General features: G+C 39.2%; 1 protein-coding gene across 2 annotated transcripts in view; it reads left to right on the forward strand.

Moving 5' to 3' along the window:
* The window catches only part of ap1s3a (adaptor related protein complex 1 subunit sigma 3a), a 37308-nt gene extending 24627 nt beyond the window's left edge, over window positions 1–12681 (forward strand). For both annotated transcript variants that reach the window (XM_060834218.1, XM_060834219.1), the window contains exons 3-5: window positions 528–636; window positions 7249–7386; window positions 10144–12681. In XM_060834218.1, coding sequence (XP_060690201.1) covers window positions 528–636; window positions 7249–7386; window positions 10144–10179 — 283 coding nt within the window. In that variant the 3' untranslated portion in view covers window positions 10180–12681. The remainder of the gene's footprint in view (window positions 1–527; window positions 637–7248; window positions 7387–10143) is intronic.
* Window positions 12682–13532: the final 851 nt, after the last annotated feature.

Here is a 13532-nt window from a genome sequence, read left to right on the forward strand (position 1 = left end):
GTGGATAAATGCCCCAAATTTGATATCAGGTGAGCTTTTGCACTGGATTTGCTAAATTCTGACTTGAATCAACAGAAGCGTTTGCCTGGTTGCAGAACAACTGGTATACAGAAGTAATATAAATAATCTGCTCAACTGGGAGCTATGTTATTGGCTGCATTTTGCATACTCCACCCTTGTATGTCATAAGACATGTTGCTAATTGTAGTTTTGAGGGATCTTGTCAATATTTTGTAAATAATATCCAAGTGATATTTGGTTAACAGGTGTGATGTGCAATGTATTTATTGCATAATTCAGTAAATTTTTAAATCTGTAGTATTGTTTCTAAGGAGTGTGAAATTTTCATTGTATGTAATTTACTTTACTTAGAGGCCTTACTACCTATTTTTTTACAATATAAAATATCCACACTTTACATTTAATTTATGTAACTGTTTGGAAAGAATAGAACTTGTGGAATTGTACTGTAAATAGTTCAGGTATTGTATGTAATTTTATGTTTCTATAATTTCTTTGTTCCTCAGATTTGCTAGTTTATATTTCTGTTGTGCAATAGAGGAACAAGACAATGAGCTTCTGACCCTAGAAATCATCCATCGCTATGTGGAACTTCTGGATAAGTATTTCGGAAATGTATGTTTTCTGTGGTAAATATATTTAAAATTTAGAATAAAATGGAAGAATTACTGGATTTTTTTTTCAGAGATTCATCTGATGATAAACTAACTAAATGGCTTAAGTATTTCAAACTCGTTCCAAGATTCATCTACTACAGTGCTACAGTGTTGCATTATGCTGGGGATATATATTCAAAAGTAAAATTGGTTGAAAATTTGAGTCTAGATCATGGAATAAAATGTAACTTAAATATGATTTTGTTTGATGTGATGGGTGAGGGAATTGTTAAGTTCATGGAAGTGGGAAAATTCAATTGATGGTTTCACATTTGCTATTGAGTGGCTTTTAGATTTCACCATTAACAGACCTGGGAAGGTGGCAGTATACTTGGCAGGAGACTGTCAATTAGGTGGGACTGGGCTAGGGTCAGAAGTGAGTGTAAATTATAGCCTGCTCAGAGTGCTCGTTGCTGATCAGATTTTTGGGACGGCCTAAGGAAGTATTGCTGAACAAAGAGACGTTGGAGTGCAGGTTCTTAGCTCCTTGAAAGTAGAGTCACAGGTAGATAGGATAGTGAAGAAGGTGTTTAGTATGCTTTCCTTTCTTTGTCAGAGTGTTGAGTACAGGGGATGGGAGATCATGTGTGTGGCTGTACAGGAAGTTGGTTAGGCCACTTTTGAAATATTGCGTGTGATTCTGGTCTCCTTCCTATCAGAAGGATGCTGTGAAACTTGAAAAGGTTCAGAAAAGATTTACAAGGATGTTGCCAGGATTGGAGGGTTTGAGCTATCGGGAGACATTGAATAGGATGGGGTTGTTTTCCCTGGCAACAATAACATGCCGCCATTTTATTGGCCCTTCTGCTAAGGGGAACAGCTGCTTCCTATCCACTCTGTCCATGCCTATCATAATCATTATACATCTCAACCAGGTCCTTGTCACCCTTTGTTGTTCTAAATAAAACAACCCAAGCTTATCCAGCATCTCTTCATAGCTAAACTGTCCCATCCCAGGCAGCATCCTGGTGAATCTCTTCTGCATCCCACCAGTGGAATGACATCCTTCCTATATTGTGTGACCAGGACTGCACACGGTATTCCAGGAGTGACCTAATCAAAGTTTTGTGCAGCTCCAGCATAATCTCCCTGCTCTTGTAATCAATGCCACAGCTGATAAAGCAAGTGTCACACATGCTGCCTTAACTACCCTACTAACCTATTCTGCTGCCTTCAGGGGTCTGTCGATAAGCACCCCAAGCATCCGAGTGTCCTGCCATTGATTTGAGTACTTCCTTGTCTTGTCACTTCTTCTAAAGTGCATCACCTCACCCTTTTCCAGGTAAAATTCCATCTGTCTCTGATCTGACCAATTTTATCTATATCTTCCTGTAATCTAAGACCTTCTTCGTCAGTGTTAACCACCCGGCCAATGTTCATGTCATCTGCAAACTTACTTAGCGTTCCTCCCACATTCTTTTCCATATGATTTATATACTTCACTTAAACAGTAAGGGACCAGCACTGACCTCTGTAATAAGCTGCTGGACACTGTCTTTCAATCAAACAGCCTTCTACCCTTTGTCTTCTATTACAGGGCCAATTTTGATCCACCATGTAAAGTTTCCTTTGATCTTGTGTGCTTTTACTTTCTTTATCCATCTCCCATGTAGGACCTTATCAAAGGCTTTACAGAAATCCATATAAACTACATCAACTGCACTTCCCTGATCTATAAACCTGGTCACATCCTCAAAATAAAATTCAGTCAAATTTGTTAGGCATGACCTCCCTCTGACTAAGCCATGCTGACTATCTCTGATCAAATTTTGCCTCTAAGTGGAAATTAATATTCTTCTTCAGAATTTTCTTCACTAGTTTCCCCACCATTGATGTGATACTCGTCAGTCTGTAATTCTTTTGTTGTAACTCCTCTACTACCCTCTTGTAAAGTGGAACCACATTAGCTGTCCTCCAGTCCACTGTCATCTCTCCTGTAGCCGGGGTAGAATTAAAAATTCACAGCATCAGAGCCAGTGTAATGCCCTCCCTCGTCTCACATAGTGGCCGAGTATGCAACTCATCTTGTCCTGGGGATTTGTCCATTTTTAAGCCAGCCAATACTTCCTCATTCCCTAATTCAATCTGGTAATAGTCCTTCTTTCTGAATTCTGTACTTTTGTACTCTTCTGGACAGAAGGTGTGAAGTACTCATTCAACTCCCTACCAATGTCCTCTGGCTCCATGCACAGATTACCCCCTTAGTGTCTACTGGGTCCTAGTCATTTCCTGGCTATTCTGTTCCACTGCATGTACTTCTAGAATATCTTGGGATTCTCCCTAACCATACCCAGCTGTGTTTTCTCATGCCCCCTCTTTGCTTTCCTAATGCCTTCTCAAGACTACCCCACAACCCCCCACCACATTCTCTATACTCCACAAGGACCTCTGTTGTTTTGCTCTCTTTGTACCTTTTGGAAGCCTCCCCCTTTCTTCTCATTCAGTTCTCAATAACGCTAGATATCCAGGCTTCTCTGGACTTGTTGCTCCTCCAATTCGTCCTAAAGGGAACATTCGATTTGATTAGATTCCCTTAGATTGGATTCCCTACAGTGTGGAAATAGGCTTTTCGGCCCAACAAGTCCCCACCGACTCTCCAAAGAGTAGCCCACCCAATCCCATTTCCCTCTGACTAATACACCTAACACAATGGGCAATTTAGCATGGCCAATTCACCTGAGCTGCACATCTTTGGATTGTGGGAGAAAACTGGAGCACCCAGAGGAAACCCACGCAGACACAGAGAGAACGTGCAAACTCCACACAGACTGTCACCTGAGGCTGGGGTTGAACCTGGGACCCTGATGCTGTGAGGCAACAGCGCTAACCACTGAGCCACCGTGTTGGGCCTGTACTCACCCTGGTACCTTTTTTTTTGAAAGCTCTCCATTGTTGTGCTGCTGACTTACAAGTTGCTGTTCCCAGTTAGTGTGCAACATACCTAAAACTGCTGTATAGCCATAGTAGCTTAACACAACCGATAACACAGGGGCATGGATAAAGAACTTATCAGACTGGACCCTATCAGACACAGGAAAAAGCGGTACGAGTAAAAGGATTAAATTTCAACTACCGAGACGCTGACAAGAAGGATTTCCTAGCAACATTAGAAACCACGTTGAAGGACAACAATCTCACAGAAGAAACACAACAAATGACCAGACAGACAGTTGCACCTACTCTGAGCCGAAAGAGGGAAGGAAGCAAACTGAACACACAAGAAAAGAAAGCCCTAGAAAACCTCAAAAAAGACAAAAACATCATTATATTACCTGCAGACAAAGGTTGGCTCACAGTCATCCTGAACAGAAGGGACTACATAGAGAAAGCCAATGCACTACCCGCAGACACCAACACTTACCAACACAATTCCGGACAATTAAACAAGACGGGATTCCCGAAAATGACACCCGATGGGACGAACACCCCACGATTCTACGGACTACCAAAAATCCATAAACCAGGAGACCCCCCCCCCCCTCAAACCTATAGTCTCACTACCCGAAACACCAACTTCCAGACTGGCCAAAGAACTACATGCAAGACTGAAATACCTAGTAGAAGAGTCACAGCACTCCATCCACTCCGCCCAGGAATTCCTAAAAATCATCAAAAACACCAAAATAGAGGAAGACGAAGCAATGATCTCATTTGACATAACAGCACTGTTCACCTCCATCAACATCGACTTAGCAAAGGAAACACTCACCACGCTTTTAGAAGAGACCATAATACACACACCAACCACCACCAATCACATTACCAACGAAAACATTATGAAGCTAGTGGACCTGAGCCTCATCACCCACTTCACCTTCAACACCGTAGTCTACAAACAAACCAACAGCACACCCATGGATCTCTGCCATCAGGATTCATAGCAGAAGCAGTAATGTAAAGACTAGAACAAACAGCCCTACCAAGCATCAAACCAAAAATCTGGGTCCGCTACGTAGATGGCACCTTTGTCATCACAGAACGAAACAAGATAGAAGAGACATTTAACATCATCAACAACACCCTCACAGGCATAAAGTTCACCAAGGAGGAAGAAACTGATAACAAACTTGCATTCCTGGATATCACCGTCGAAAGAAAGGACAATGGAGAACTACAAAGCTGCGTATACAGAAAACCAACAAACACTGACCAAATACTTAACTACACCAGCAACCATCCCAACACACACAAACAAAGCTGTATCAGAACACTATTCCAAAGAGCTGCCACACACTGCAGCACAGATGAACTTCGGAAAACAGAGGAGAACCACCTATACAATGTATTCAAGAAGAACGGATACTCAAAAAAAAACAGTGCGCAGATTCCTCAAAAACAAACCACGACAAGCAGACCAAACACAGCCAGAAACCCTAACCACCTTACCATACATCAAAGAAGTTTCAGAAATGACAGCCAGACTACTAAGACCCCTTGGAATCCTAGTAGCACACAAACCTACCAACACTCTCAAACAAAAACTAACAAACTTAAAAGATCCAGTACAACCCATGGACAAAACCAACATCATCTACAAAATTCCATACAAGGACTGCCACAAACACTATGTAGGACAAACAGGAAGAAAGTTAGCCAACCGGAATAAACGAACACCAGCTAGCCACAAAAAGACACGATCCTCTCTCCCTCGTAGCCTTATACACAGATGAAAAAAACCATCATTTCAACTGGGACAACACATCTATCCTGGAACAGGCTAAGCAAAGACATGCCAGAGAATTCCTAGAGGCCTGGCACTCCAACCACAATGCCATAAACAACACACAGATCTAGATACCATCTATCAACCCCTCAGAAAACGAACAGGAAGTGACATCACCACAAACCCCAGGAACCCCAACCAGGAGAAAGATATAAATAGAAAGCAGGAGACAACAGCTTCGCTTCACTTGGAGGTCGCCACTGATGATGTTACCTAGCCAGGTAATGAAACGTCTGGATATCAAACCTACAGCTCAGCAAGCAAACCTACACCCTAAACCTCAACCTGAGCTACAAACCTTGCAATGGTGGCTTAATCATTTAATGCTATTTGTGAAGCAATCTCTAACACCTACTGCTCTTTTCATGTGGAACTGTTATATGTGCCTCTTTTAATTATTTTGTGCAAATTTTTTTTTAAAGATTTTGAGGGCCAGGCAGCTCTGGATTGATGGCAACCATGTGATCCAGTGTAATGCCAGCAGTCTCTCAACACCAGGTTATAGTCCAGCAGGTTTATTTTGAATTCACAAACTTTCAGAGAGTAGCCCCTTCATCACCTGCCTTTGGCTGGAGCACATTTTCACTCGTTCACAATGAAAACACTCAGCAGGCCAGTCAGCATCAATTGAAGGAAAAGCTTGGGAATATTCCTGGTGGGCTGGAGTTTTTGTCATGAACAAAAGGATCTCCAGCTTAGCTAAAATGGTGCCAGATCTCCAATTCGTGAAGTCATACCGTTTTTATTGCGATGAATAGGAACAATTGTACTTTGTGTCTGTGGCGATCGCTGGCAGTTACATATGCTAAAGAGCAATTGTCAAAAGTAAATTTGAACGCACATTGCAAAGCGGATAAACTAATTGGAACTGTCAAGTAGTTAAGAGATTTGTCAAAGTATTTAAATTTCTGACCTTTAAATTTTTTTGGAAGAGAAGCAGCCTGCAGTTTCACTCTGACATATGCCTGAGTGCTATCCTTATGCTGCATGATTGATTTCACAAGCTGTCATTGTCATATGGGCATCAGGTGCTTAGAGGGGCATATGTTCACATGAAGGATATGATGGGCCTAAGATGGTACAGGTTGACATAAATGTGGTATGGTACTAGGGTTAATTTTGTCTTTTTTTTAAATAACTGTGATAACATGGCAGAGCATCATGACCAGCCTTTCAGATAGCCTGCCACGGCATTCAAGCTGCTGTGGCTGCCTCTGAGCTTTTCCTAGAGGCCAGGCGCAACTCCAGTTAACACTCCTTCCCCAACCCATATGCTACCTGAGGAAAATGTTACCATTCAGAGCACTTCTCAAGTTGGGTTTGTGGAGCCAGGAATTTTCCCTGCATGTGCTCCTGACACAGGAACCAAATTTCAAGCCATAATTTCCTCAAAGATATCACTTCCAATTTTGAACTTCTAATTATTTTTAAATGAACTTTGCAGCGGTGTAAAAAGAAATACATTTTTTCATTTGTTGCATTAATATGCAGATTATGGATTACAAATGTAGATGACTAAACATCCCGAAGCTATGAATTCATAGAACAGCTCCCACTGTACCACAGCCAGGCAGAAGTGAATGCTAGCTCAGTTTGCACACAGCAGCAGGGCTGGTAAACATAATACTTGATTCTATTGTGCTTCATGAATTGAGTACGATGCTAACTAAGAAAAATCTTATGTCTAAGTATGAAACCAACTCAAGGATTTAGCATTCAAATTAGAGATTCAGATATTTTAAGGGCTAGATATATACAAATTTTTTTTTTACATTTTTATATTAAATTACTTTAGCTACTAAATGAGTTCTGCAAACTTCACTTGGCAATTTTGATGTTTTCTCTCAGGTTTGTGAACTGGACATTATCTTTAATTTTGAGAAGGCCTATTTCATACTGGATGAATTTTTAATTGGAGGAGAATTGCAGGACACCTCAAAACAAAGTATACCAAAGGCGATAGAAGAAGCTGATATGCTTCAAGAGGTAAGGTATAGATATGCTGACAGTAAACAAAAACAGAACTCTAGTTAATACCTGTATTTATATAACTGTTGATCTAAAACATGGAATGTGGCATATGTAGTTCTCTTATAACAAAAATAAATCTTGTTTCTTGTATTTTCTTCAATGTTTTTGGAAGTTCAGTTGATAAAGGTAGCAGTGAATAAACCAAAAAGATTGGGAAATATAACCTATAACACCCAGTCTTTGAAATGGTGTGAGATTAACATCTACAGTTCTAGCAATCCAGTGACCCCCTGTTGCAAAGTTGTCAAACTGTATAACTTATTTTGGTTTTCAATTTCAGAGAATTTGAAGGGTTTCTCTCTGTGAACTCGGGCAAGTTATCTCATGCAATTCTCCACGGCTCACTTACTTGTGCATGCAGCATGTCTCTTTGGTGACCCATTTGTGCTAGCGTGCACATACCATTGACAGGCATACTTGTCACTGCAGGGAACTAGCAGGACTCCTGGCTCCAGTGCCATATTTGAACTGTGCAGGGCATTCCAGTGCTAGCCAGGGACTGAAGCTGCAAGAATCAAACTACATGTTACCTGTCCTTCAGAGTGCTAAAATATCAGAAGTCTGTCTGAGGGAGTGCTACACTTTTTTTTGCCAAAGTCTAGTATAGATAACATCTTCATCATTCAATAAGGGAGAAACAGGTGTTGGAAATCATCATTTAAGCATTATGGTAATTTCCAGGGAATCTCATGCAGACTTTCAAGATGTGGTACCGGTCAACATTGATGGCTTGTCCGTTGATGGAATGTCACCCTTTCTTTTTTTGTTGAAGTCAGCTGTGTTACGGTTTATGGCTGATGTGATCCTCTCAATCCAACCTGTGTGCAAATATCCTATACCTGGGGGAAGCCTGCATCATTTGCAAAGCCTATTGCCTGGGTTGCTGCACTAACCTAATCAGGTGAAATCTGGTACTGATATGAACTCTGTGGTTGGTTGACTGTGTCTAAGCCAGGTCCAAATTGCCCTCCTTGCCTTAACCTTGGACTACTGCCATTTTATGTTTTGAAGCACATTTACTCAGATTTGCCACATATGCTGCTGGCATATGCAGTAAGTGTGACAGTGGTGTAGGACAGGGTCTTGTAGGTCCATCCCCTTGACTGATCACTGTTGAAAACCATGACCAGCTGCTCAGCTCTCTGTGTTTGTGCTAGACAACAACAACAAGGCAGCACCGAAGTATAATACTGCACAAAGCAGCGTGGAAGCAGCTTTGCAAAGAATTGTAGTATGGGCGCACTCCAAAGCGCAGTATTGAAATGGAGGTGAGTTGGAGATGTCCTATGAGAATGTGGTGAGGCTGTGCGTGTTGGATGCCAACCTTTATGGAATGAGACATCACTCTGCATGGAGCATAACTTGAGATGTTTGGGTGTGCTGTGTCAGATGGGGGCCAAGAGGAGCAAACAGTAAATCCAACAGGTACCTGGTCAGACTTAGTCAGGAATTGTCACCTTTTTAGTTTCTCTCTTTCATGAGGTAGAATGGAAACTTCATATTAATGCATTGAGATTAGGTACTAATGACACTTAAATGCACGTAAATAAGTCTCTCACTACTTATTAGTTAGATGCCTGCTCATGTTCAAAATTTAGTTATAGAGCCATGCAGCATAGAAACAGACCCTTCAGTCCAACTAGTCCACGCTGACCATGTTCCCAAATTAGTACCACTTGCCTGCAATTAGTCCATATTCCTCCAAACCCTTTTTTGTTTGTGTACTTTCCAAATGTCTTTTTAAATGTTGTAACTGTACCTGAATCCACCATTTCCTCTGGCAGTTCATTCCATATACAAACCATTCTCGATGTGAAACTTTTTTCTCAACATCAAGAATCTTTTTTTCTGATCTTGCCATTGGCTTTGTTCTTCAGGCTGGGAAAATTCAGCCCCGTGAATCCAATAGAATTGTTTGTTGTATTTTTCATAAACAGCAGAATGTTGGCTGAAGACACTTCAGATTCAGAAGCGGGGTCTGTTTGTCAACCTAACAGACCTGTTAGCTCTCACTGTTGAGGTTCGTATATAGATAATAGTACCTGGATGGTATTGTAATATTGTAATCTGACAAAGAAGGATGCTTTCTGAGGAAGGAAATTGGGGAAAATGGAAGAAAAGATTTATATTCTTTTGCCTTTTATATTTTTAAAGTGTGTATGAACATTGTAGGACTTTGGTATTTTTATTGCCAAAAAACAGAAATGGTTGCTTTGTATATTCTAACTATAGGTTTATAATACGACACATTGTTATGTGAGTACTTTTCTTAAAAATGTTTGGAAGAGATTTATTTTGAAATTATTGTTTTCATTTAGTAATTTCTGTCATTCTATTTGTTGCCAATAAAATTTCTTTTATGCAGCAAACATTCTTCATATTTATTTTGAGCATATTTTACTTAGCTTCTTTTAGGATTTTTAAATTTATTTAAATAATCTCAACCTTATTAAATGTCCCTCCACTCTGTCTGATCCCTTTGACACATTTACTCATTTAATTTGGGTAGCTGTTTTGTTATGAAATCAGTTTCTGAGAAATTCAGATCAGTTTGCAGACTTAAGTTTCTTGTATAATTTCTTGTTTTCTTGTGAAATTTGCATAGAATGTTTCTCATAAACCAATGTCATATTACTGGCATTTCACAATTGTGTTAATTTTCGTGCATCATGTTGCATTGATTTAACTAATACTGTAATATGCTTGTTCCAGACCATGGAAGAATATATGGCTAAACCAACATTTTAACTTGGCATTGAAGAACTGGAAGGCAAACCACATGCATAAAGCTACAGAGTCTTAAAATTTAGATATTTACATTTGTTGCTGCATCACATTGTAGAAGAACATCACCCAAAATGCAGCTAGTGCTGTGCAATATTGAGGCATAGTGTGTTTTTCATGTTTTGATATGTAGAGATCTTAATGTATTCTTCATTCTAAGCTTTCCTTTGGTTAGCAGGAGATTTTTCTACCTTTTTATTAAATGCAATCCTTCTTGAAGGAGATTATATTGTATTTCTTCTATTGTCATTCAAAATATTCTATTTTATAAAAAGTAATCAATCTGCCAAATATGCTTCTCATCATTAATAAAGCGTTAGTCCCGAAGTTCACGTTGTACTAAATTCAGATAGGAGATGGAGGTTGTCAGTCAATCTAATGGCTGTGCATTGTGGAAAATTAATGAAACTGTGATAAGCTTTTATCTTTCTGATAATTTTTTTCAAGCTGGAAGAATGTTACTATAAAATATTTGAAATAGTTTGAAGCTGTAAAACTTAAAAGCATTTGACACACTGTACAAGCTCAGACAATCATACCATACAAAGGGGAAACTGTATTTTCACCAGGGATGACTTTGAACGTGAGTTCCAACTGCTGTTTCAGATGGATGATCCATATCAATATTCAAAGGAAGGCAAGGAAATGTGCTTCAGTCAATGTTAGCTAACATTGATAGCAAATGTTAGCAAACCAATTCATTTGATGGTTTACATCATTGTACAGTTGAAATTATTTACATACAAATGCAGCTGAATACAACATCTACTATGTTGACCCCTTCTGAACCCCTGAAATCCGTTGGAGATTGTGGTTTGAAGCATGAACCTCTGTGAAGTTCTTGGCAGGTAACTTTGTCCATTGTTGAGTGTGGGAACAGATAATTAAGGACAACGATTGTCATCTTTTAAGCGCATGGACATAGCATGACTATATATCATCCGTGCAAAGTATAGAATTAGGTTATCGGTCACCTGGAAACTACATAAGCCCAATGCAAAGAAAATCTTCTCTGACTTATTTATTATTAATCTTCTTTTGATTAGCAAGGTTACAATGTGCTTAGTTGCAACCTGTGGGTTTTCGGTAACATTGTGTCTTCTACAAGCTGTCTCTGTAGCTTTGTGACATTCAGCTAATAATTGTTATTGATTTCTTAACTTTATAAAGTTTATTTTTTTTTCCCTGATGAATACCAAAGTGTCATTTTTTGATTTTTCCTTTAGCAATTCACCTCTGAAAGAACAACCAATTATATGCATTTTTGTACAATCTGTCAAGAATTTGCAACAGGGTGGCGAAAGATTTGCTTTAAGTTACAAAAGTGTAGGATTTTCAGCAATAATCCAGAGAAGTGCATTTAAGGTCAAATTTTTAAGAAGAGGCTATGAAAAATTTTAGCAGTAAGTTGTAAATAATGTGCCTTAATGTTTGAATAGAAATATAAAAAATCAGATTTGAGATTTAATGGCCAGAGCTAATGCAGTGAGTCATTTATAACCACAGTAATTTTCCATCCATTGTACCTTTACAATACCTCAATGTACAAATTATTGAAAAGCTTATTTATTAGACACAACAAATTTGTTGTAGCACTGTGTTTTGAACCTGAATGTCTGTCTCTTGTGTCTGTGGGATTTCCTTGCTCAGGAGCCTATACTAAATCCAATGTATTGTTTACTGCTAAAAGGCTCTTTCTCTTATTCAAATATTTAGTTCTTTTTTCTCTAAACGTTGCAACGATTACTGCTGCAGCTATCCCATGTGGTCGCGCATCACTGTCTGAAGAAATTTGTATCAACCTTTCTCCACACTATCTTAGACAGAATGGTAAATTCTAGATCAATGAATCTTCAAACAGAGGAAATAATATTGCCCTATTTGCAACTGCAAATGTTCATCTATTATAATTTATATCCAATTCTCTTCTAGCTCAGTGAAAATTGTGCCACTATCTCTGATCTCTATGTATAACTATTGTTTCTTATCTCTCGTCTTTCTGGTATATCTGTGCTATAACAAAATGGGCACTGATGGTAACAACTGATTCCAAACTAGATAAAAGTATCATTTGATATAGTGGTGTACATTTATCACCATGGACTGAAGGGTTCATAGTCTCAATGCAACACTACATTCTTGAACTGTTAAGGATGGACAATAATGTTGGCCTTGTCAATAAAGCTTGTACCATGTGAACAAAGTTTTAAAAATAAAATTGCATCCAAAGTAATTGAAAAGAAATGCAAACAGCATTTGCACCAGCAAGCAACAATTTTTAAAAAGTTTAATTTTGTATTTGAATGTGTCGCATTATGTGCCTACAAGGCAAGAATTACTGCTTTGGGTGAAATATAGACAACCTTTATACATCGCTACAGATATCACCAGAACAAAATGCACAACTGCCAATGGCTTTCATTTGTTCAGCTGTATAAGCATTGAATTAGTTCAAATAAACATTGCTCCTCACAATGCAAATTATTGCCATCTGTTTAAGTAGCTAGTAATGATAATGCCAACACCATCAGATTGTGCTTTATATATCAATTCTAGTGCTATACTAACAGTATCTCAATGTAGAAGATTCAGTTCAACTGTAAGTGAATAATAGAAATCTGAGGGTGTAATATATTTTGGGAAGTGATAGGGAACCATTTTCAAACTTGTTTTAGAAAAGAATATTTCATGTAAGCTGGACCATATTGATAAAAATGAAGACATTTGAAGTTATAAACCCATGGGATTATAACATACAGGAGCACAATTAGGCTATTCCGTCCATCAAGTCTGTTCCACTGTTTGAGGTTGAGAAACCTATGAGCAGTGATCATTCCCTTGCCTTCTCACTGTAACGTCAAATCCCCATGCCAGTCAAAAAATTATCGATGTCTGCCATTAAAGATACTCAGTAACTTGGCCTCCACAGCCTTCTGAGGCAATGAGTCCCATAGATTCACCTTCTTCTGACTGAAGAAATTCCTCCTCCGTTCTAAAGCGTCCTCTCGTTGTTCTGATGCTGTGGCTTGGGTCTCAGCCTGTTCTACTAGTGGAAACATCACCTCCATGTACACTCTATCCAGGCCTCTCGATATTCTGTAAGTGTCAACACGATTACTCCCTCACCCTTCCAAACTCCATCAACTGTGGACCCAGAGTTCTCAATTGCTTGCTCATTTGATGGGCTCTTCAATCTCAGAATAATTCTTGTGACCCTCCTCTGGCTTCCCTCCAATGTCTTAGATACCAGCGCCCAAAACTGATCAGAATATTTCAAATGCGCTCTGACCAGAGCCTTGCACAGCCTCAGCAGTACA

The sequence above is a fragment of the Hemiscyllium ocellatum genome, chromosome 13 (genome assembly GCF_020745735.1).
Source record: "Hemiscyllium ocellatum isolate sHemOce1 chromosome 13, sHemOce1.pat.X.cur, whole genome shotgun sequence".
Lineage (NCBI taxonomy): Eukaryota > Metazoa > Chordata > Chondrichthyes > Orectolobiformes > Hemiscylliidae > Hemiscyllium > Hemiscyllium ocellatum.